Source organism: Chroicocephalus ridibundus, chromosome 7 (genome assembly GCF_963924245.1).
Source record: "Chroicocephalus ridibundus chromosome 7, bChrRid1.1, whole genome shotgun sequence".
In the NCBI taxonomy this organism is placed as follows: domain Eukaryota; kingdom Metazoa; phylum Chordata; class Aves; order Charadriiformes; family Laridae; genus Chroicocephalus; species Chroicocephalus ridibundus.
The window spans coordinates 11,758,573-11,785,058 of NC_086290.1; the positions used below are offsets into that span (position 1 = coordinate 11,758,573).

The 26,486-nt window shown below is 40.6% G+C and overlaps 1 protein-coding gene across 8 annotated transcripts in view; it reads right to left on the bottom strand.

Moving 5' to 3' along the window:
- KALRN (kalirin RhoGEF kinase) overlaps window positions 1-26,486 on the bottom strand; it is a 527,586-nt gene that overhangs the window by 253,273 nt on the left and 247,827 nt on the right. For all 8 annotated transcript variants that reach the window (XM_063341757.1, XM_063341758.1, XM_063341761.1 and 5 more), the window contains exons 9-10: window positions 23,766-23,897; window positions 17,089-17,319 (exon numbers count right to left, since the gene is read on the bottom strand). In XM_063341757.1, the coding sequence (XP_063197827.1) occupies window positions 17,089-17,319; window positions 23,766-23,897 (363 nt within the window). The remainder of the gene's footprint in view (window positions 1-17,088; window positions 17,320-23,765; window positions 23,898-26,486) is intronic.

Below are 26,486 nucleotides of genomic sequence, written 5' to 3' on the forward strand. Positions count from 1 at the left end.
CACGTTTGTAAAGTTAATAGGCAGGGGCTAGTTATGCAACCGGTAGAATCAGAGCCTCCAGATACACACTTGGACACCATGTTCTATTTTCCATTTAGAAACTTCTGAACAAATGTAGTTCATATGACAGCATGTTACAAGCTGCATAGGTTAATGCAGGTAAGCGTACTCCTAATGTACAGATACAGCTCTGCTAATGCAGTCCAGCAGCAGTGGAAGGCAACAGTGCCTTTCTCTGTTCACTCTCTTCAGTTAAGCGTGTCAAATTATGCAAGAGTTTTAAGAAATAAGAAAAAAGCAGCAAGAATTTCATATCAAAAGTAGACTGGAATTGGAGTGATTTGGTTCAATGCCCAGCTCTGCAGTTCAGCAAATGAGTCAACTTCCCTGCCTCCATTCTCATTTCTAAAATGACATTAACTACACTTAGAGTGAAAACAAGCAGGGCTGACAAAGAAAAGAAAGCGTTTGGAGTGAAAGCTGCCTTTTACTTTAAGTTTTTACAGCCTCTAGCGATATGTGGCTCCAAATGCAGCTGGGAATTCCAGGAACCTTTTCCAATACAGGAACATACTGAAAGATCATAAATAGTAAACAACATCATGGCAGCTGTACAAAAGTGAGCACGGAATCCACGGGGGACAAACTTTTTGGCAGGGCCTGTTGGAATGGGACAACAGGTAATGGTTTTAAAGTAAAAGAAGGTGGATTTAGACTAGATATAAGGAAGAAATTTTTTACAATGAGGGTGGTGAAACACTGGCACAGGTTGCCCAGAGGGGTGGTAGATGCCCCTTCCATGGAAACACTGAAGGTCAGGTTGGATGGGGCTCTGAGCAGCCTGGTCTAGTTGAAGATGTCCCTGCTCATTGCAGGGGGGTTGGACTAGATGGCCTTTAAAGGTCCCTTCCAACCCAAACTATTCTATGATTCTATGAAAGGTAGGGATTTAAAATCACATGTAAGCTGCTCCAAATTCACTGCAGTATAAATGCCTAATTTCTGAGCATATAGCTATAAATCCTGAAATACCATAGCTTGACCTATCTGTGCGGTGATGACTAATTTATCTTCAGAAAATAATACAGCCAGGCAACCAAGTTCTTCTTTATTTAATTCAGCTCAGATGGTCAGTCATAAGAGTCAAGAGTCACTTCTTTCAAACCGGCTTGAGACCTATTAGTCTATCCCTCTGTCACGAACCAAGCAATCTAAGGTTTTGGGGTTCGTTCGTTGGGTTTATTTTGTTTTTTTGTTTTTTGTTTTTTTTTTTTTTTTAAAGAAGAGGTGGAATTGAGTGAACAGAGCTACACTCATTAACACAGTCTGAGGACTGGACAAGAAAGTTGAATTTTGATACTTCTTCGATCTTTCTCAAGGAAGATCTCTCTTAAAATGCTACAATAGACAACCTTCTCTGGAGTGAGTCAAAAGCTTGTCACCTCCGTTTTGCCCTTCCTTTTCACCAGAACTCCTCTGTGTGGTATGTTTGTACTCAGCTGTGCCTGTGTCTCTTTCAAAAGCCAGAGAACTAATGCAGCTGCTATTAAGTATGATTTTTTAATCACTCCCTGCTTTTCCCCTCTAATTGTAGCTATTCCAAATACCACCACATTAATTAAAGAGGTCTTTTCAAAAAGAAAAATAACATGCAGTCCCTTTTACCCTTGGAGGGAAAAGCAACCTTACAGACATATCAGTATTTTGCTGCACAGTGCAACTAAATTAATGAGGAGAATTAAATGCAGAGCCAATTACAATATTTAAAAAACTTCCTTTATTCCTTTGTCTACATTGAACCAAAAAAAAAAGTCCCCATGAAATTAGACTGTAGGTGTTTTTATGAGCTTTCTGGACATTATGTGAATGTTTCACCTCTGCACAATTTCTCATTTTAATAACAAAAATCTAACCTCTGTAGTTAAAAAAACTCACTAGTTTGCCAAAAGCAGAACATCCACATTCTTTGCAGCAGGGACAGCCTTGCAAAGCACAGTTGATACTAATGAATACATCTGATTAAATTATACAAGTCCTGAGATATGTGGGCCCACCAATTTAGAAGAGTGTCAGAAAAGTCCTCAATATCAAAAATACATGCACATAGTCATCTTCAGACTCATCAATGCTTCTAGCACCCACAGATATCCTACAAGCCCATCTGGAAACAGGATTGTAGGTGTTTGTCCAGACAAGACAGTCCCTGCAGCAGGTTCCTTGTTCATCAACAGCTTCTGCAGTGGCAATCACTGCAGAGTAACAACTCCCCCTGGCTACCTCCTTCTTAGTAGCTTATATTGCAAAAGTCTGCAAAAACAGTTAGTTGTGAAAGGCCTCCAAAATTAACAGTATGACTAAGTGAAAACATACAAAATATCTTCCATGGCAATGGCCTGAGCAACAACAAGACTGTTCTCAAGTTTTGTGGCAGAGTCTCAGAAGTTGATGGTGACTTGATGATTCAGGGCTTAGCTTGCAGTAGCATTGCTCTTCCATTCCCCACCCCCTCCAAGAGCTTTCACATTACTGTAGACCTACAGACCTGTACAATACTCACCAATACTCTTGCCTGCTCCCAGATATGTCACCCACCCTCCCAACATGGCCGCTCACTTCATGCCATGATGAGGTGTGCACAGTCTCCCACACAGTCATCATGCCATGATGAGGTGTGCACAGTCTCCCACACTTAACTCCTGACCTTTTCACAAGCTTAAATGGAAAAATAACCTCTTTTCTCCTTTCTGCAGATGGCTATTATGTACTTGTACAGTTTTTCACATCTATAAACATATTATGATGGCTTAAAACTGACATACATTTGGAGAAGAGTGAGAATATGATGTGTTCTGGTCCATCCACCTTCACGTAAAGAAAAGAGCTGATCCCAGCCCTAGTAATTAGGAAGATGGAGGATTTAGTTATGTCTCTCTTGGGAACAGCATGTTCAATTCAGGGCTCTGGAGGAGTTGGCCAAGTGTGGGCTGGGCATTATGAGAGCAGTATTTGCCCATTTCCCCTGGGCAGTGGCTGAGGCCACGCAGCCCCAACCTGCTCCTTCACTAAATGCTGTCATCTAGGATGCAAGCTCCGCAAGAGGGAGTGGGAATACACCCGCCTCTCGCCCTGAGAAAAAACTTATTTCAACTTAACATTGCTTTTCTTTGGTAAAGTTCCCATTCATCAAATGTATCCCACTTATCTTTCATTTTCTTGATTAAATGTTTAACTCGATAAAATTTGGCAACTGCCTCTCTAAAAACATTCCAAGTAAGAGAACAATAGACAGACAAATGAAGAACTAATGTTTCTTCCTTAATGCTTGGATTGTTACTAATGTTCCCAGAATATTGTTTTTAAAGGAAATCAAAAAAAGAAAAAAAATCTTCAGGTTAAAAAAACTGTTGTATTCTTTAAATGCTGAACTTCTTTTAGAGCAAGTTTCAAATCTGTGTGTGGGTGGAGAAGCTATAAATAACCACATTTGTGCATGTTCCTTCTGTACAAGACATAGAAAATGTGCTCTGCATCAGCACAGAAAGATGCTGCTGTGCTCTGCGTGAGGCTTCTCGACGCTGGCAGGTAGATTATTTCTGTTGCAGTTATGCTGCTGGCATTGCTGGCTGCGAGTCTTTTCTCCTGCAGTCAGGAATCATACCTACACTTGGCTGTCATGCTGTAATGTGATGAATTAGCAATACAACTAATCAGATCTGTCAGTCTCTTATCAATTATATATTCAGAAATACAGAAATATTTTCTTACTTTGGGCATATGGAAGATTTTGGTTGTTGCTGTGCATAGCACTAGTTAGAACAGTGATTTTGCTCCTTCTGAGTCTAATACACTTTCCCCAGGTCTCCATTTCTTGTCCCGTTTTTGTCCTTCCAGCTCAGTTTTACAGGGCCCAGCTACCGGGTCAGTCAGGGCTGGGGCCAGCTCCAGCCTTAGGTCTGGCTCCCCCCTGTTCTGGGCTGTTTGCTTGGACGTAATCAGAGTTTTCTGAAAGAATATCCCAGGTCTCTCACAGCTCTCACTGGATGGGAAGAGCATTGTCCCAGGCAGACTGGGCATTGAAGAAAGGCAACCTGAAAAGCTCTTAATTTTTTGCTCAAGCAAACCTCGCTTTCATTTTCCTCTATGGTTGTTTCCACCATTTTAGCTTACGCTCTGGAGCTCCCAGGAAGAGAAATACCTGAGCATGCTCAATGTTTGGCCCAACTTCTTCCTCGTCTGCACTGAAGGAGGGGATCTCTACAGCTCCTAAGCACCAACAGATGAAACTTAATTATTAGAGACCTCTTGTATGCTGAATTAACAGTGCTCAGACGGTGCTGTGACCATGTGTACTAGGGACTTTTTTAATTCCCGAAATAATTATTTAGCATCTTGTGTTTCCTCCTACCTCTAGTAACTCTATTTTGCTTCTTGCATTGAACCAACAGAAAAACAGCATTTGCAGACCTGATAGTAAGTAGAGACACCTGCAGGACCCAGCTGATTTAGATTTCTGATTGGAAGCTCTGATTTAGACTTACAAGGTGTTGACCTCCAAGTTGTTGTTACTATAATCACAGCTAATTTTCATGTTTGTGAACACAGCGTCACAGTGCTGATTTTCATGTTTGTGAGGAAAGGCATTCTGATCCTATAACGCGTTTGAAAATGCGGCTTTTCTGGCCTGTGAAGTGTTTTCCTTGCATATATTTCCTTCATTTTTTTCCTAAGTGAGAACGTCCAATATGTAAAAGGGTCCCCAAGAAATACAGCAAGTTTGCAGGAGGGAAAAAAGGAGCCATGTGAACTCTTTAGAAAAGTACGCTATCCTGAAGTATTTAAATAGAGCAATTGGTTTTAACTCTGCCAGTGACAGGCGTGCCTATGGGCTTCAAGAGAAGAAACAAAACAAAACTAATAGGGAGTGGATAAAGATTCAGGAAAAAAAAAATCACATCAGGACCCTGATCTGCTGTATGGCCCCTTTTAGTGCCTCAGTTTCCCTGCCTGTAAAACAAAGAAAGAAATCCACTGATAGATAAATGTCAGACTAATATAGTGATATCATTACTGCTACCCTTAAACAGTCGTAACCACTAAACACTCAGGAAAAAAATACGAATAATACATTTATTACATGTTTTTTCAGCTCCAGCTGTAAGCACAGCATAACTGTGCTAGTGTAGGCAGAAGAATAATAGTACAATAGTCAAGTAGGCACCTACCTTGCGAAACACACTCCTTGTCTACTCAATAGGAAAAGAGCAACCTACATGGCTGGCTCCTAATTTCGGTGCTCTGGAGCTCTGTCTGGAACTTCTACCACTGTACTAAACTGAGATTGCTCTCCTAATTTAGACATTAATTGAGACAGTACCGTCTACATTTTGATAGTATCAACCCACCTAAACTGTTACTAGTCTAAACAAGATGTTTAAAGACAATTAACAATTAGAAAGGACTGATAAAGCAAGGATGAGCTTTACAACAGAGTAGTCTTTAATGCAAGCCCTATGCTCCAGGCCCCATATAGGCACTCCCCACTGTGCTTGAGTTGTCTGCTTCACCACAGAGAAAACGCCTGATTGACCAGGATATTAAATAAAGCGCTGCTTTAGGTTACTGTTGGGAGCAGATGATTTAATCATCTCAGTTTAACAAGGCTTATAATCATAGCACACAGCAAAGACAGGTTTAGTAAGAGAACAAATCCCAACTGGGACAAATGGGTCTCGGTACACAGTCTCATCCCAGTAACAAAAAAACCTCACCAGGATGGTACAACGCTGCAGTAGTCTTAAACACCCCTGCCTGGGTCAGAGCCCCTTGGGGCTGAGCATCATGCCAACACCCAGGAAAACATAATCTTTCCCCCACGGGGCTCTGACCTGATTTGAGGCAAAATATGAAAGAGTAAACCATGTGGTGAAGGAGAAGTAGGATAACAAGGATGAAAGAAGTGCCCTGAATGCCAGGAGTGCCTATTCTCCATCAGGGACTTTTCTAGCATCTCTTCTTTGTCTTTTAAATAAATAGCCTGATCTCTGGCAGGGCTCCTCTGCCACTGGGTCCTGCCCAGAGATTCAAACCTGTACCACAGCATTTCTCCTGCTGTAGGGCCACTGCAGCATCTCTTCTGCTTGCGCTGCCTGTCTATCAATCATTGCTCACGCAAACCAGCTGCACTTGACATACGTGTCCCAGGGCAGAGAAGTCATAGCTTAGTACTGCAAGTAAGCGGGGAAAGGGCTAAGCTGCTGTGTTGTGTGAGAAGCTTTGCATGCAGCACACAGACCCCATGCTGAGCTAGGCACTCACTATGCAAGATACAGCACAGCTGAAATAAAAAGCCCAAGACGTTTGCATCACTGTGTAATCTACCCATAACCGTATGGCTGATTTCTTCTAGATGTCACAGCAGAAATGGATCCTGTGAGAGTTTTGAAGGGTGAAAAGCCAATGACCTTACAGATTCACCAAAGGAGGCCACGGATAATGACAATGAGAAGCTGTTTGTGGGGAAGCAAACAAACGGATGCTGAGCCCCAAGTCCCCTGGTAGACTGGTAGAGACAATGCAGTAATAAACTAGGATATATGCACAAGCAGGACCAGACTTCTGAAAAACCCTTTCAGCAAGGAACAACCTTGAGCTGTTCAAGAGAGAGGAATAGCCACCTAAAAGACTCCAGGAGTGAGTGTCACGGGCAGAGTGAGGGGCAGAAGTGGTTGGGGACTTCCCCTAAGATCACCTTTTTAATTAAAAGTTGTGTTTCCCCAAAACTGAAGTTTTCTGTGAAAAACTGCTTGCGTTCTTATGTTTTACTTCCAGCTTGGTGGCCCCAGAATACATCATACCCTCACCCTGAACTTCCTTCACTTCTGGTTTCCTGACACCTCATGCACTTTGAAAACCTGAGGAGGTAAAAAAGCAGAAACAATACCCCAAAATACATTTTGATTGTTTAAAGTTACTTTTTTCTGGAGGGAGAGGGAAATTACAAAAAAATTATTTTCATTTTGTGGTTCCCTCCCCCCACCAACTTTTCCTCCTTATTTGGGAAGGGAACTGTCTCAAGGTCAGAATGTTTTGTATGTTGCTGAAGCCAAAAATAAAAGTAATTTTCTCCATCCCTCAACACGTGTCCCATCCAAAAAAATCCAAAAGGCAGGAAAGAAACAACAAGTGAAGAACTATCAAAACAAAGGGAGGAGAAAGGTAAAAGACCAATGGACAGGCCTGAAATATGTTTGTTTTGCATGTTTTTACATTTGAAGGACATTTTTGTTAAAAGAGAACCATAGCGTAACATAAAAGAAAGTTTATAGCTGTAATAGTATGCAGGAGTTTGAGCCAGCCAGCTCTGTCTAAATGTGCCTGAAGGGTCACCAGAGCCTAGGCAATAACTTCCAGAACTACAATCCAAAGATTACAACTTTAAAAAACAAGCAAGAAGCTTTGTGTAAGAGTTCCCTATGAGGAATATGAAACAAAAGAAGTTGCTTAAAAGTCTCCTGTGAGCTAAAACACTGTATTTAGTCCTAAATAGTGCATAACCTCTCTTCTAAGGACAGAAACACCAGAACTCTTCAGTCAAGTTGGTTGGGTAGGGCAGCTACTGAAACAAGGCAGCTACTGAAACAAAGCACAGCCAACAGGAGATGCTAAGAGAGCAAAGAGCTGCTGCAGAGCCCAGCCATACGGAGCAGAGCTAGTAAAAGTAGCTTGTGGCATAGAGCAAGGTAGAGCCACTAGAAGGAGAAAAGCTAGTGGGAATGACTGACATGGAAAGGAGCAGGAAGCAGAAACAGGTCATGATGCCAGATCATCTTAACCTAAACTGGGCCTTGCTACCCAGCAAGACGTAATAATCTCAAATAATGAGTGCAATTCATTACTAGAGGGGGAAAAGTAACCAGCTGGATGAACAGCTGCTCCGTGGGGGAAAACACAATGAAATTGTTATAGTTATACTTCAGGAACTAGCTATCATTACCCTCTTTGTTGCCTGGCGAGGTTTTTTCTCACTTTAATGAAAATACCTTTTGTTGGCCATCAGTCAAAAGCAATATGAAAGAGGATTGATCACTCTGAGTGACAGGCAGGATCATGAAAAAGCTGGGAGGCCATGTGAGGAGATAATTGGGAGGAAAGATCAAGGGAAACAAATGGACTAGAGAAGAATGACTATTTTGGACTGCTAAACCAATGCCTAAAATAGCATATTTATTTCTTAGCATAACAGACCCTTATTTCATTTTTAGATAGTCCCAATAAATCCTATAAGACCTTTTCATAAGGGGTAAAACTGGAGTAGCAATGACTTTGAGGGTTTAGAGCAGGGATTTGTGAATCAGACGCCCTGACATGCAGAGTTCTAGTCATGAAGCTTTCAGTGACCTTTGGCAAGTCACTCAACATCAACCTTTTAGAAAACCCATAATCCTGAGATGAAAGAAACTACAATAAGCAAGAAGTAGTACTGTTATTGTTACTGCTTAAAGTTACAGGGGAGAAAGCCTGGCATTCCAGCCTACGTTTATTCAAAGACCTTATTTTTCTCCACGTCCTTGGTGACGATTACTCATGCTAGCAACTGCTTTCAAAAATACACATATTTCTGGAGAAAACTCTACTTTATTTCTCTTCCTTCACCACTGTAGCCCTACTATTTTTGTAGGCCTAATCAGTAACAGACAAGCCTGATTCTTTTTCCTCCTTTGCCACGACAATGAGAGCCAACGACTCCTTTCAGAAACAATAAACCGCACGTCATATTTTCAGGGATGCTGACATGCAAGCAGTCCTGGGATAGAAATAGACAACGAGGATATGCTATATAAGGAGGACGATTCTGCTTAAGCATAACAGCAAATTTTAGCAGTTTGCCGAGGACTGACTTGTAGTTTGCTGCAAAGCACATGCTGGCACAGAAAGGCACTGAGTGGCCCGGCACGATGGCTAGAGGTGCTCTGCGCCACACAGAATTGGGCTCTTGCATCCTAATAAATCTCACCCAACATTAGGTAATAAACTGAAGGTCTTGTCTGAAGACACTACCTTATATTTCCCTAACAGTCAACAGTTAAGACAGGGAAGTATCTAGGGTAGAATTCAGACCTTAGACAGACTGAATCATTCTCTGATGATGCCAGTGTCTCTCCGTTGACTATAAAAGGAGACTATGCATTAGGCTCCTGACTTGGATGATTCAATTACACCCCTAAAGACAGGCAGGATAAATCCAGACCATGGATAGTTGCATCTACCTATGGAGACCTAACTGTATCTTTATATCAACTTCTCCATTTCTTCATACTATGAGTTATGTCCTCTTCATCCACTATGAGGTATATCCAAAATCTCAGAGTCAGTAGGATTTCAGAGGGTTTTCAGAAGGCATTCTTAGAGGTTCCTAAGCTCTCAGTAAGAATCCAAACATTTGCAGTTCAGGAAATAGCAAAACAGACCATCTGAAAAGACTAGGTCTTGAAGGACAGACAGTGCTCTAAACAAGAAAAACACTTTTTGGGGCACCAAGGATTTTTTTTTGTTTTTTAAGTTCCTCTTCTCACTTCAATAGGTTCAGAGATCAAGCTGTCTGGTTCGGATTTCTTCAGATCCTATTTCCCAAGACAGCTGTGGAGCTCATCAAAGTGTTCTCGCACTGCTCATACATCAATGCTAAGTAAACTTCAGCTGGTAACTGAAGCTGGCCCCTGAAGTTTGATATCCCTAGCACTAGTGCTCTGTGTGTAAATTAAAAAGTGATCATTATTATTTTTTAATCAGTGACTCTTTAAAAGCACAAAGAACAATTGTCTGCTTGGTGTAATAACTATATAGAGGAAGAAAGACACAAAGGCTGTTTCCAGATAATTTCTAGTTACACTTTGAATCAAATTATGAAGAGGATAGAGTACTGTTAATCAGAAACCCTTAAAGAATTTCCAGAATAAATATAATTAAATGAAAACGTAATAATTTAAACCTCTAGTTCTTTGTGAAGAGTTCTGGCACAAAAAATCCAAGATAATACGAAAAAGCATTGTTGGAAGTTTAGAACAGAGCTCCCTCTCTCTCACACGAGTTTGAAGTATTTAAAGCAATTAACTTCTTAGGCTGATAGCCTGAGACATCTCTGAGGTGTTCTTATACTATACACTGATCACTGGTTACAAGGTGAAATTGATTGCCTGGACAGAAACACAGAGCCTAGCTCTATACCAACAGCCATTGTTTGAACGAGCTCAAATACCAAAGCGCCACGTATTTGCACTCCTCGCTTGGGAAGCTATGTGCTGTGGCCATTTGACGGGCAGGTTTCTATGCCAGAGTCACTGGTAAAGAGGAAAAATCCATGTTCTTTCTTTCAGCTATGTTTTTTTTTTTTTTTCAAAGAACCCCATCCTGTTTGGTTTGGACAACCCAAAGCACACTGTCCACAGATACTCCATGTCTTTGCAAGCTAAAGGAACTAGAGAAACAGCCATATGAAATCACCAGACACTAAAGAAATATGTATGCAATATTCTCCTTCCTAACACGGCTGCCTTGAAGGCAAATCCAACACAACTTGGTTATTGAGTAATAGGGATTGTATAGCTGTGCAGGCTGCTTTTATTCTGCTACTGTCTCTGCTGCCACCAGAGCTCAGAGATACATACGTAGCCAGTATAAATCATCTGAAATTCCTGCACAATCCCATGCCACTGTGGGTTCAAATTAAGGAATGACAGTCCTTTTTTAACAGTTCAAAATAAGCAACTAAGTCAGCAACCCTTGTGTTATTTAGATGGCTATGTCGTTATTAATTCATTTTATAATATCTGCAGGATACTAATCAGCACAAATATACAACCACTTTACTTTCAAATCAGTGTCAGCGTTGGTTAGTTGTTATTCCTCTTCAGAAGATGAGTGGGGCCACAAATCTCTTCTTTGCCTAGACTTGCACTCACATTGTCTGAAAATGTGCCAGTTCCTTTGGCAGGAACAAAAGGAATGGAATGAAAATTGCTCTAAAGAAGCAGTTGCCAAGATGTTTTATTGGCATGGTCTATGACAAAGAGTGGATGGAAACAAACAAACAAAAAATCCTTTCACTACAAACGTACCATCCTTTACTGCATAAATAATAAAGCAGACAAGTACTAAATAAGAGGCCGTTAGGGACATAATGTGGGTTTGGAAACACATGCACATCTTATTAAGTTAGTCATTTAGAGCTATGTTAGTAAAAGTTGTATGGTCACTACAGAAAAAAGTGGTATGGTCAATCAGAATTGTGTGGTGAGATATTTGTATCAGATAATAAACCAGGTGTGGACACTCTGGCCTCAACAATTGCTGGAAGGAAGGGGTTACTGAAAACAGAGGTATTTATCTCTCAGTCACAGATAATAAAAGGTTGTTTTCTCTCCTGTTACATCCCATTGGGAGAAGGTTGCCAAGTAGTTTCACCACTATTGACTCCTGGGTTCCTTTTTCATTCATTTTTGGGGACAATGCAACTCTAGTTAGAACCTCTACTCACTATCAAGTAATATTTCAACCTTATGGCTGGTAAGGTCACATATACCTTCTAAACTCAAAGAAAGTACAGCAGTAGTACTTTGAAAATGTAAACATGCAAGTGACAAACATTAAGTGCATCTCATTACTTGAGAAATTTACCAAAAGGGCTGTGAAAATTCTCTAGGATACTTTGAATTGTAATGTTTCCTACTGGTAGCTATTTACAGGCTAAATCTGCTCAGATGGCACACAGATCATGTGATGTATTTCTGCAGGGTGCTGTGGCTGAAGTCCTATGGTAGTAAATATAATCTTGACTTGATTACAAATTTATTTTTTCTTAGCTATTGTTTAGAAATAAATCTCTTGTTTTACAAGACCCAGTGAAGGTATTATTGTAAACAAAGCTTAAAAGGAGATATATCTTCTGATTTCTTCTGTCTTTGAAACAAACTATGACAAATGGGAAAACTACAGAATTTTGGAGAACTCTTCATTGCCTTGAACTGATCATAACAACGGCACGTCTGCGCGCATGTGTGTGTGGATGTACAGACCTAATCCTCTAAAATGTTGTGTGAGAGCTAAATGAATCACGAACTGCCTCGAATATCCTAGCATTCTCCTGCAAATGGACTATGTAGATCACATGAATCACATGAAGTGTTCAGTATTCTCAGATAGTGTATGGAGACAGATAGATGTTGCCAGGACATTTTTCCATACAAGTGATGTCAGGATCATGCCCTGATCTGTTTTCTCGGCCAGTAAAAGCCAGACACATTGCAAGTTAAAGTGTTTGGTTATGAAGAGAGACAGCCTTTCCTCTGCAATACTTTGCAGTCTCCCACAACAACGGCAGCTGGTAAATGTAATGATATCAGTATGGCCACATGGCCTTTTTATCCATCACCAGAGGCAGATAACCACACAAGGAAACCAAAGCTATGTCCATTAATGTATCTGGGCATGAAGCCAACAGAATGCAGATCCACAAATTTAGAGAAATCCAGGTGAACTTGACACTGGTCTAGCTGGACTCTTTCAATAACAAAGAGGATTTAAGACATCACTACAGCTGGTATGGCAACAGTCCTAGCTTCCTGAGTACGTGCTGGTTACCACTGGTCTTCATCTGGCATGAGGGGCCTGTTTCATTTTGCCATGCAGAGTCACCCCAGATAACTCAAGGCTTTGTACACAGCCAAGAAACTCCACCAGCACACACAGTACTTCTACATCCACCTATTTTCCAGCTCTTCCTTTACAGGCAACTATCACAAAGTAAAGCAAGAAGGAATCATGTGAATCTGTGGAAAAAAAGGCTGCCTATGTCAGGCTAAGTGTTGGTGTGTGTGTATGGAAATGATGGAAACGCTGAGAATTTCCATGAGAAGGAATAAAGCCTGCAGAATAAGAGTAGCAGTTTGCTTATTCTGACACAAAAGTCCTTAAAAATACCAAGTTCTAGGCTTGCATAGACCATTTCAATAAGGCATCTGATGGGTCTCCATTTTCCTTCTACTTTAATAGGTATTTTTCAGGCTTTAGAGCTTCACTTGAACGAGTTCATGAGTGAGAAAATTCAGGCAAAATTCTTGCCCATATGAAACAAAGGGGATGGGAGAGGAAATAGGGCGAAGAACAGCATTATAAAATTACTTCAGCTATTTCTAAGGCTGCTGGGTAACATCTGCTTATGGTACAACCCTTATGTTACCCTTGCTGTTTCACAGTGTTGCTGTTCAGGATGTAACAGTGGAAAACAGTGGAAATTGGAGACAACAAGAGAACAATTTAAAATCTCAACACAAATGGAAATGGTGTTAATTTGCTGGTAAATAGTCTGCAGAAGGAGGAGAGATAGAGACAGGAGGGGCAAAAAGGAAAAGCTACCAAAAATGGGCTAGAGCATCTGCAGCAATTACAGAATATCAATATGAATGTCAAAGGGATCTTTTTTTTCTTTCTTGCAGGACACAATCTCAGCACCTCCTCCCACAGCTGTGTTCTGAAAGGGTCAAACAGCGCAGCTCTTCCCTATCTGAACTGATAGAGAGCTTCTAAAAAACAACTGAAGCAATGAAGTATTTTACACTTGGCAACCCAACATTTTTATAATGATGCTAAATACTTTCGGTGTTAAAAGAGTTCCTTGTCAGTTCCTGCCTGCGTAGAGCCTCATAACAGCTCACAAATTGCCTTATCTGTTATCCCTTCTGTGTGAATGGTGCTCCATTTCCTGTGAAGGCTGCAAATGCAGTTTCACGCCATGAATTTTCTTTCCTTCTTTAAAATGCTATATATTCATAACTCACTGTCCTTAGCACACCATTATTTACCTTGGTTCATATGTGCAAATTGAGCTAATTGTATTAATACATAGACGTAATAGCACATATCTTGTAAAATGCCTGGTGGTGTGAGGTAGTGATTACCTATAATGACATTTTATAGCATAACATTTCTTACATTAATATTTTAACTTGGCAATCCACAGTGTTTATTTAATATTTTTTTTCTATAGCACAACTTGTGTTTTGGTTATGCCACAACTGTAAGGATGGCTGACTTTCTCAGAATAAAAATTACTTTTATGTTTTCAGGTTTTGTACGGTTCAAACTGAAACACAGCTAGAATCAAAAGCATCTCGTTGACAGTGGGAAGCTATCTGAGAACATAGTCCTCACCTGCCAGTAATGTATACAGTGTGTACTCTGGCCTTGCAAATGGTACAGAATACACAGGCAATGATATGAACAAGCCCTGTTTAACTCAACTCAACTCTTAAATCCAGTCCAAAAGGCACACACTTGGCCTGCATAAAGCCTTCATCCAGCTAACCGGTTTTGCAAGACTTCCCTATGAACACTTGATATTGTATACCTAGATACTTCATCCCTGTGGCAAGACTAACCGGAGTGAGGTGAGGTATTTCTAGGTGAGGAATAATTGGTCTCCCAAGATTCATAAGAATCTCTTCTTGGAGATGACCCTTTACCAAAAGCTACTAATGCCATTAATGGCAAAATAATCCTGGAGTCTGTATTAAGAACATGCAACACAACAAAACCTGTCCCTATTCATGTCTGCTTTTAAGAGAAGATTGATGTAGAACAGCTGACATGAAGAGAGAGGTATAGATGAACAAATGAGGGAGTGTAAATTTTGACGCAGTGATCATCTTTCACCAGAATTTTTACTGCACTGGCTAGCAGCTAGAGAGGGTGAGCCATGGCACATCCTGACAGAGAAAACCATATCTGTGAGAATATGCTTAATATTGAGCGGGGTGGAAAGGGAAGAGGAGCATCTTCATTAGAGAAACTACACTGTATCGTTACTCGCCTAGAAGACAGTGATGTCTAGTAAACTCGGGGCTCTTCTGTCAGGATTTCTTCTCCCACATCTTTTCTTTTTAGACTTAAACAAGGAGGAACTTACTTAAAGGTTATTAAATTTTGACAAGGCAAAAAATTATTATAGATAAATGTTACTTATGACGAGTGACAACATACGGGTAGACAGCTTCACCTGCCAACTGATGGGCATTTAACAGAATAAGCATAATAGGAACTGCACGACACATATCTAGGAGGTGATTATTTTTAAAAAAACCCTATCAACATACTCAGATATCTTCCTTCTCCTCGTGGAATCTACACTTCATATTTCTGTTCAGCTTATAATTTCAGTTATGAGTTACAAAGCATGCATCTTGAATAGTACAGATGTTTAGTGAACAGAATGATTCATCTCTTCCTTTCCACTTTCCAAGTAGGACAAAGAGATGCCTCCAGGAAGTATGTGCTAGGACAGAAACATGTCTGTCATTAAGTTGTTGCTTCACAAATAACTACCCATTAAGAGAAAAATTTTGAAAGATTGCTGCCAACAGAACTTGCACAGAGTGATGCTGTCTAAAGTGACTGTACTCCAGCAACTCTTACAGCTTCTTTCTTTTCCTCTCACCAAAAGTCACAGTACATACAAAAGATCTGTTCCTTTTGAAAACCAGTAACACAGCCTCATTGCCTTGCATGTGTGGGAAGTAAAAGTCTGAATGGGTTTCATGAATGAACCTCATAAACACTTCTACTGATTTCAGAAGATGTAAGAGAGAAAGTTTTGGGTTGGAAGGATTGAACAGAAGTATAAATCACCCTAGGGGATGAAGAATACCTAAAATAATATGGATTCTTATTGACATTACATACCACAAATGGAAAAAGCATAACAACATCAGAATTTACAACCCTTGATTTTTGAGATTTTAACCCCAAAATTGTATTAAGATAATATGTCAACCTTCATATAGTTTGCAGAGAGTGTTCTAACTGAATTCCAAGTACATGCTCTATTTAATATATAGCTTATGAATTTCATTACCATGCAGTATGTTTGCTGACACGTAACGAAAATGAAGTTGCTTAAATTAAACATCTGTTACATATGGCATGAATATTTGTGTGGTTTCATAGGAAAAATTGAGCAGGTAGAAGTTCTGGCAAAGTTTTCAAAACTGCCAAAGAAACAGTCATACATATTTGCAAAGGACATCTACAGCTGCGGTTCTGTCTGTGCTGGTACACTTCAACTATGGCACTAACAGGACCACAAATTTGCATGTTGAATAAAAGTTGCCTGTCTCCTGTCCTTGCTGTTTCATGTCTATTTCGCATGTGACAGCTTTGGCGCTCCGTCTCCACCTCATTTTTCACTTGGAGGAAGGCAATGACAAAGAACCCCAGGGACATTAGAATGCTCCATAAACATGATTAGAGCATTCAGCCTCTTCATTTAAAGCAAGTACCATATTGCTACCAACATCTGCTTCGGGCTGTAATGGGGCCCTTAAACAAACCACACCATCCTGAATGAGCAGAGTCCTGTAACATCTGTTGATTGTGCTTGCATATTTGGCAGCTACAAACATGGCATCTCATACTTACTGTCAGTTACACTGTTGTGCTGATATTCAAGTGGATTCCTTTGGGAGAGAAAAGTTATTCACCTGGAGCCTGAGTTCTCAGAGGTGAGCCTGGGCTGTATAAGCTGTATTTCTGTGAGGTGGGCTCTGCACGTCGGGGTGTGCAGTTCATTTGAGCCAGCAAACTCATAGCACAGGTATGTGGAGTACATAAATGGCAATGATGTAAAAATCATCTAAACGCCACCACTAAAGGGTCTGTATCTGTATTGTTTCCGCATAGAAAGGTGAAATACCTCACAGTTCAATTGCTTTTTACACTTGAAATACTTTTTTCTGTTAAACATAATTTTCTCAAGAACAGTAGAGTACCCACAGCTAATTGCTCACTTGAGAAAAATTAACCACTGACAACATTGTCACATTCTTGTGGGGAATGGACTGACCAATATCAATGTACTGACTGATGTTTTCCAACATGAAACCAAGAGGTACTAAAGGCACATTAGGACTCCAGCATATTTCTAGCATAAAGCTACCTGTGAAATCTTGGTTATGGCAATATCCTCTAGATGCGTCACCAAACAATCTTTATGGCTGCAAAGAAAGGACCATTCTTTATCTCCCTTAGTAATGATGTTACCTGTTGAACATCCTGCTGGAAAACGCAGAGCTGCAGCCTTTGATGTAGCCGGACCTTTCTGTGTTGCCAGATACTCTCTAGGCGCCGCTGGTGATGCAGGACTTCATGTACCACATCCAACACCTGGTGAACAGCCTTGGAGTAGTTTGCAGTAGCAGTGAGGGATTCGGAATTCCCAGGGCTCAAGGGACGCTGTAGGACGTCCAGCAGGGCTTTTCCATCTTGGCTCACCTGAGTGAAGAAACAGGTCGACTTCACTGCACTGATACTTAAACATCCAATAGCTGACCAAGAACAGTCTAGCTGATTCATTTTCCCCTGTGTGTTTTCGTTATTTTAGTCAAAAAGGAAGAAAGACCTCATAACATCTCTTTTTGACTTGTACTTACACATTCAGCACTTGGCTTCGCTTCCAAGAGGGCCTGCTGTGTCACTCAGCAGGAGCACAGATACTGCACTGCTGGGACTGCATACATAAAGACCGAGATCCCAAGACTATATTACATTCTGACACTCGGGCACTGAAAAGCCTTGACATACACTAGTTGATGACAGGTGGCATTTGCTAAAGCGGGCCTATTTTTGTGAGGAGGTGGCATTTTAAGAAAACCACAGATGGCAGAGTCATTCATATTCCGTAGGATAAGGGAGAGTCCTTTCTTCGTAGGATTACTAAGTATGTATATACGTTGAGAAGTGTGACATTCCAATTCTGTATTTCATTCAGTGGCAGTGAAAAATAAATTAGTATATGATAGTGATTCTCTTCTTCCCCAGGAACAGCTCAGAGACACCTATAGTCTCCATTTTCAATGGGCTACAAAGTTTGTTGGCAAAGGCAAAGCCCTTTGCACATGTGTAACCTTCTTTTGAGCATATTAAAACACATTCACAGATGCAGAGGCATTTGGGCATTAAAAAACCCCAGAATGCCAGATTTTTCAATGCCAGATTTTTTCCTGGACCATTCCTAGAGCATTTTCATATTGCAGGGGCAAAATGAAAAATGGAACCATAAAAACCAAACTGCTATTAACAAGCACATGCATGCACTGGTTCTCTAAAAATGGCTTATTGAAACATTTTTCAGATGCAGATTGCAAAGTTAAAATATTTTGTTCAACAGAAATGGTAAATGAGGACACTATTGGAATCCCTCTCCTGTTCCCAGCCCACTTTTCTCTTTTCCTTCTGAAACAAACTGCAGTGAAAATGACAAGATTTTCTGAAAAGTCGTTTTATTTCTATGCAATCACAATCACCAACCTTGCTAGAGAATGGCTTAATGAATGTTTTTGATCTAGTTTAAACTTTGAACATTATCAGTCAAAGTTAAAACACACCTCAAGGATTTCCAAGTCTCATTTATTTCTGTATTATAAGTTGCTTGTTCAAATCTAGCAAATATCCTTTAATACCCAAACCTGTGTCTTTTGGCAAGCCATGCCACGACCCAGACTGTTGTAGCAGTGTGTATCTGGTGCGTTTTCTGAGAAATCAAGAGAGTCTTTGAGATTTATACTGGCAAAAGTGGGAGTCAAATCTCATCATCCTGTGTGACTATTAGGTGGGCTTAGGCAGATCCTTGGAGATTTTTTATTAAATATTCAGGGCAATTTGGAATTAAATCAGGAAATAACTGGAGAGTCCCTAGGGAGCGGCTTTCCATACTCAAATTCAGTTGCTGCTCAAGACCAGCTGGAACAATTTGCACATGCTGGAGCCTGCTGGGGTCACAGAGGGAACGACTGTACTTGCCAACAGCAGTAGATAGCGGTGGTACGGGGGAGATTTTAGGAGGAAACACAGAGGCACAGGTGTTACCTTGGCAACATGATGGAGGTGGCAATAGCTGCTAGGTAGGAAGATGCAGCTTCTAGACAGGGAAGGAGACATGGCATACTACATCCTATTTTATCTGTGGGAAGATAATCAGCAACAATTTAATTACTGGGAACAGGAAATCAAGGCTACGCACACACTTGGGAGCAGTTTATTAGACTAGAAACTCACTCTTTGCGCTGGCTAAATTCAATGTGAATTCACTATGGTCCTGTTACTGGCCCTTGGGCTTACAGTTGGTCTGAATCTCTCCCTGGGTCGTGGTACAATGCTTTAAGTATAGTCCCTGCTGATTTACGCTGATAGCAATCGCAACAGAATTGGGACTAGCAATAAAGGTTCAAAAGTTTACCAGTAAGAGATATGTGATTGCACAGACAACATGACAGACATGCTTTACTCAGGACAACTTTCCTGGAAACTGTGCCACAACACAGACCTATTCATACCTACACCACCCTCCCAACTCCGGGCCCCGCTTGTCAGTTTTTTGTCTCCCAGATGTATAATCCTGCAGTTCCTCCATTTTGAAGGGTCAGATCCTTGGGTGAAATATTCTGTTTACTAGTCATGACTGATCAAAACACCAGACTAAATTCAATTGTTTTACAAAAAAAGTGCTCTTCCAGAGCTGACTAGTGGGTGAATATGGCCAACAAGGCCTTTATAATAAAAAGTCGTCTCCGTGGCAAGAGTAATGCAAAACAAAAAGATTGTTTCAAAGGCAACAGCTTATATGTCCCTGCTTCATCTGAAGCTGAGACAGGACAACATTATCCCAGATTTGTGGTGTGAGGTAAAGAGCAAATACACTTCTGCATTCTCTCTTACACCTTTTCCTTCTATTAGGATTTAGGCTGTTATCTGTTGTACAATAATTTGTTCCTGTTGTCTGTCTAAAAAGCCTCAGAGATTACAAGCTGTGATTTTTCCCTGATGGGCACAGACTTCCAGCTATTTTCTGTGCAGCCAGAAATAAACGCCAGACTTCAAGTGCTTGTGTTGTCCTGCTAATAATCATTAACACAAATCAGAAGCTATTAGAAGCGTTCTCCCGCTCTCCAATTTACATGCTTGTCTGGTCATGCTGGAGTAAACATATGGCAAACAGCAGAGTGACATTCAGGTAACCAATGGTACTCAGTAGTCACAAGAATTACATATACATTCCAGGATTTCATATATTCTGCAGCTCTGAAGTTCTTTGGCTTCAGGGATTCTTTTCTGAAAGTATTTTTGTTGTGAATATTACTGCATTCCCAATCAATGGGCACAAAAGGTTTGTGCTCTCAGAGTTCACCCATGGACAGATTTCAGAAAGGAAGGGAACAGCTTCGCAAGTGGATAAGTGACCTACTGTGCTCTTTCATTCATTTCCATGTTCTCCTTATAACTGCAAAAACAAATCATCAAATGTCTTTTCATATGAATCTTTTGAATATTTCAAGGACTGCACAAGGAGACAAGCATCAACAATCCAGCTTAGTTGCACCACTTCACTTATGTCTCACTTACAATGTATTTTTAAGAAGTATTGCAAAAGTCATAAACTGAATGGACCTGCACCCAGCATGACTTGCAGTCCCTGCAAGATGTAAGTGCCAGTGCTGCATTTGTCAAAGCAAATTTGACCATATCTCACTTATTTTGAAAAGTACAGAATTACTGCTGGACTCTCTGGGAAGGTTTAACTCACCACCTGAGACAGTACACATATACACTCCTGTCATATGGGGATTTTCCTGCATTTTGGCTTCATGGTAGGAGAAGGACTAGGATAGACAGTACGCAAATGCCTCTATGAAGAAGTTATGCTACCTTGGGTGAATCAAAAAATAGATTTTTTTGTGCTAGTGGAATAATCTTCCCAGTTGCTGTATACATAGCTAGGGAGTAAGTTAAAATCTGTAGATATCCTATGTAGTGGTTCAGAAACACATCCAAAGCCTTGCAAGTGAATAGACTAATGGTGCCATCTGTGAAACAGCTACAATTTGCACTAGGAAAAAAAAATTGCTCTTTAGAGCAAATATATCATGCCTTTGGGAAGAGACAGTAAAGTGCAGTTAATTAAGTCACACTGAACAAGATGCTCTTACCATCAACCAGGCTCAAGCCTGACTGCAGTTATTTGGAGAAAACCTCTCTCTCTCTCCCTCGTTGTCTTTACCAAACCAGTCCAGTCCTCAGTAGAGGTGTCCCAAGTTTGTCTCCTGCTGTTCATCCACTAGAAACACTGGCAGAGCAACATAAACACACCCTGGCTGGAGACACCCAGAGGAACTCTTTTTGCAAGATGGAAATCCGTCAAAGGCATACATCTCGTGTATCTCCTCCCTCCACCACTGTTCTACCCAAAGTAAAAGCACAAGGACCCCTTGATTCTCAGAGGAAAGAGAAAGGCCTGTTCCGCCAGCAGCTCAGCTTAGTGCAGGAGAGGATTGCTTAGCTGTGGATTGCATATCAGGCCCATGATCCCTGCCTCCACTATTTCTGAGCTTCACTCAAGTGCAATAAAGGAAAGAAGGACAATAATTATGCCTACAGCCACGGCAAGATGGAAAAAAAAGAGTCTCCCTAAGATTCTTTGGTTCCTGCAGTGAATTGGAACTGCTTTGTTATACTCTGTAACAACATAGGCCCATATATCCTACCAATGCTAATTAATACCCTATTAAATATTGATATTAAATGGCTATTCCAAGGAACGTTCATTCTGTTCCAAATCTCTTACAATTATAGAAATAGAAACAGAGATTTTCAGTGACTGTGAAGGTAAAGAAAGGAAGGAAAGAAAAAGCTACAATTTTCATCCCACCATAGAATGCTCTGAGGGAAGAAACATTATTTTCTATGATCAAGGGGCATTATCTAGACTGGAGAACTAGGCCTGTGGATAGGAGGCAGGACTCCTAAGTCTAATCCAGGCTTTTCATCTCACCATGTAGCTGTGGGAAAAGGGATGAACATTTGTGAAATAACAGACTGTAACCTTTCTGGCAATTCTACATAGCGTTTAAAAATGTACTTATTAGTAAAAGAATATAGAAATGTTTTGAACAGCTACGTCTGCAAGAAGTTATAGCTTTCTGAGGAAGCATCAGCAAAAGCAATATGCATGTTAAAGGTTGCTTTTGGTAATGAGTTTTAAATGAATTGTCATTTCACGAAAATTAAGCACTAAGACTGGGGCTCATAAACAAAATGCCAGTTCCAAACATTATTATTTTTTATTTAATCCAAATTTGACTTAATTTTTAGAAATAGTTTTTAAATGCAGTAAAGAAACTTTACTTTCACCTGACTAGGCACTTGTATAAAATTCACAGTTGCAAGTAGAGATCAACAGGAATGTTCTGTGTTTGCTCACACAACCTGCCGTTCCTGAGAATCCTGAGTATTGAATAAGGAATTGCTCTTTGTGACTGCAACCCAAATTTCCTCATTCTAACTGACTAACTCTCAAAATCTTGTAGGTGTTCAGAAAACAGGAGATTTCTATCTAACATTCCTTACATTCACCATCAAGGTATCTGCACAACTTCCCTGTGTATGAGTGAGCACCTACCACCACACCTAGATTACCAAATCCTTTCCTCTTCTATTTTATGCTATAGATTCTTCCAAGAACATGATGACCAGAGCAAGGGCTGAGCATGGAGGAGAGCTGCTATGTTCTGGAGTCTTCACTTGGTAACTTGTTAAATATAGCAAGCACAAGTCCTCCTGTCCAGCTTGGAAAGCCCTGCGAGGAGCAAAATGCCTTTGTACCCAGCAAGACAAGTCAAGCACAGCAGAGTACAGGAAAGTGAAAAATATAACTAAACCCAACATTCAGATGATCTGTGGAGTACTTTTTAACAAGCTTGAGTTGGAGACACGAATAACAGAATAGAACGGATAACGTACATGGCTTCCCACCCCTGGGTGATCTGTAGGTTGGCCCATGCCTGGGGTGAACATCTAGACTAGCCTCATTCCTAACAGGACTCCTCCCAGATGGCAGGGAAGTCCTGCAGCCCTCTTGCAAAATAAAGTGGACTGAACACAGACCCTGGCCTGCACAGTCAGATGAAGTGAATGTTGGCTCTTTGTTGGTATCTGGGTGAAAAAGCAAGTGAAGAATTTTAGGGTTTTTTTGACAGAATGCCAGAGAATATGCTTTAGTCTTAGCATCCTTGACACCCTCTTTTGAAGGAAAAAACCATATACCCTATTTAGGTCTGAGATATCTGACAACAGTATATACAAACATATCTGACGTGGCACTTAGGGACATAGTTAAGTGATGGACTTGGTAGTGTTAGGTCAGCAGTTGGACTCAATGATCTCAAGGGTCTTTTCCAACCTAAATGATTCTAGATTCTATGATTTTATATAAAGCACAGTCTTTTGCAGCATTCATTGTAATAACAACCTGACATCTTTGTGACTTTGTATATGCCTTTGGCATTCTCTGTTCCCATTGGCATACCTATGCTAGAGCCAGGACTTGTTCATAGAAGGAAAGCAAGAGGAGTAAAGCTACTCAGGGCTTAAAGGAGTTCCCTGTTCAGCAAAGGCAGTGAAGTGGCTCTTCTTTGGGGTTCCAACACTGGGTCTAGATTTCATTTCTGTATGGGGTTTGCCCCCTAGATTGTCCTTTTGTGCCCTCACAAGCAAATTGCTAGGAGTCACCTCCTACAACTCTGGGACTAGATCTGACTCCTTCTTTGAAAAAGTTGCAGAAACAGAAAGCAGAACCTGTCTCATTTAGAAAAGCTAAGCTCCAAAATGCAGTCAAATATCTGTTATCGCTTAGCAGATACTCACATTCTTGTCTGGGAAGCACATACCTCTGTGTAGGCCTGTGTTACTTGTTCATACAGGGTCTGATGATGATGGATGGCCAGTTCCAGGTCTTGCATTTCTGATGGGAGACCTCCTTCACTGCACATTTTGCACCAGGCATCCACACCTGAAAGAAACTAAAACAATTCCGGGAACAATGAGCAACAGTGACATAAAACAACATCTCATCAATGTTAGAAAACTTTGTAGAGCACCACAGATGACTGCAGCATGGACTGAGGAAAATGTAATCATTATAAAGAAGTTCTTTTGGGCTCCCTTGAACAGCACATTCCTGTCACTTCCTCAGTACTCGAAGAACACCCAGATCCAAAGGAATGTTTTCTGTTTCTTCTGGATTAAAAACAACTTCTCCTTTAACCAGGCTCAGAAAACACCCATTCTAAGAGTCTTTGCATACCACGGAGGGAGGCTACAACATTGCATTCCCAAAAGGTAGGCTGCAACACATTTAGAAAAAAACATCTGTGTGAAGCGCAAAAGGACAGTTACAGCTCCAGCTGTATTTGGCATTGTCTCAGCTGTCAATCTTCCCCCAGTCGCTTACCTGTCCTTAATACTACTAATTTGGGCATTGGAAAACTCCCATTAAAATCAATGCTGACATTCATTTTGGTGAAAGGCAGCCAGTCTGTATTCAAGCAGTTCCCAATCCAGGGCCAGCTCAGTGGGACTGCTAATAGGATACCAAGGCTTTAAACCCCTGGGTCACACATTTGATTCTGGCCCAGGTCAGCAGTGATCAGATACCATTACCATCTGATGGCTGCTAAGCAGCCAAGGCAAAATGAGCTGCTGGTCTCAGTCCAGTTCCTGGTGGGCAGACATCCATGAAAGGGAGAAAAAAAATCATTGCCATTGCAACTGATACGGTTTAGCACCTTGGTTGGAAGCCTTAATAAATAGCCAGAAACTGAATGGCTTTGGGGAGCAGAGGGATGGAAAAAAATATTTTTCCACTCTTAAAGGCCTCCAGAGCAGTGCTGATGCACTTTGGCAGAACAAATTGGGGAAGCTCTCCTGGGTGCTCCCTGTTCTATAAAAGAAAAGAGGAATTTAGTCTCTAAGGTTCCCATTCTGTTTTTCTTTTAAGGAGGGCTTACTTCAATGACACAGCTCGCATGTTCAAATTTCGTCCATACTAACTGCCTAATGCCACCTTATCACTTCTCATTAATATTTTCTCTTCCTCCATCTTTCTGTTAAACCAGCCTGCTATACTTTAGGGCTATTTATAAGAAAAGAACAGCTAATTATACAACAGATGCAGTGCCCTGTAGGGTGAATGTATAATGCCACAAAACCACCCCCAGGATCACAGCTTTATCCACTCCTGAAGTGTTCACCTGTGGCTTGTTAGTAAAGCTCTCATTCACAGCATGAAGGGCTGTGAGATGCAAAGCAAAGAATTTCAATTCAGCTCTGGCATCAGCATCCTTTTTTATTAGCAGTGTAAAGCTATTCACCATGCTGCTGTGTAATCAAGACTATAAAGTGTTTGCATTGTAAACACTTCTTTTCAGTACACAAGGATTCAGTGACAAAGATGAATTCCTAAATGTTCATTTCTACAAAGTACAAATCTACCAGTGAAAAACGTGCTTTCTAGAAGACCGGAGGCAAGGATGGCAGGTTCTCTTGTGTTGGTTTGACTCCAAATCTTCAGATAAAATCCCCAAACACCTTGCATAAAGCTGAAGTCATCATATTTTGTGCCAAGGCAGTGGAATTCACATCATTTCCTATGCTGTTTTAAGAGCACAGAGCTGAGTTCGATCCCTTTTGGGGCTGTTACATGCATCTCTTGGTCAAAACAGTGAACAAAAGACCTTTACACCTTATAGACTAGTGTTTCTGCTGCTAGAATCACCGTTATGGCTCTTATCAAAACTGTTGAATTCTACCAATTTTAGTACAAGCTTTTATAGCGTTGTTACTCATATACTGCCATATCCCCAAACTATGATTTGCACAGTAGGTGGGAGCAGTCTCAAGAAGATCCTATGCACATAACCACAGTTCCACCTTGTTTTCTCACATCTATCTTTCTTCTGTATATCTATTGTATACAGATAATATCACATCAACAATTACATCAGTAATTTCACTAAGGCCACTAGCAGGAGCAGTTGACATCACCTGTTTTAAAATGTTTTACGAAATGCAGCCTGCCAGTGTTTTGCTATGATACCCTGAAACACCGCATAGTGATCCGGTCTGCGTGTGTAGCTTCAGGTAGGGAAAGCAAAGGTTTTTCTACAGATTTTTGCAAATGTTAGTTCATACCATAGGACTATTGATTTTGGGTATTTTGAAAAAATCAAGTATATTAATTTTTATTATTTGTCACACATTGTGGCAGACATGCAAAACTTTAATAAATGTAACCCTTCATGCTGAAAATATAATCATGCCACAAAAATCACCATTTGACTGAGTTAAAAAAACGTGCATTTAAAATTGTAAATTCCTAACTGTTAGGTTGGAACAGGAGCTGTTATTGTCCACTGGATATTCAATACCATTTAAATTAATTGTTTAAATTTCTAGTTAGCCCATAGACTAGAACACCTCCTATTGGGAACATAAAAGCTGCTTAAATATGATTTGAAACGACAGGCTCCAATAATTATCTATGTTTTTCAAGACTTCTGGAAAGACTAAGAAAAATCTCTCCTAAAAAATAAAAAAGTCCCTAAGGTACC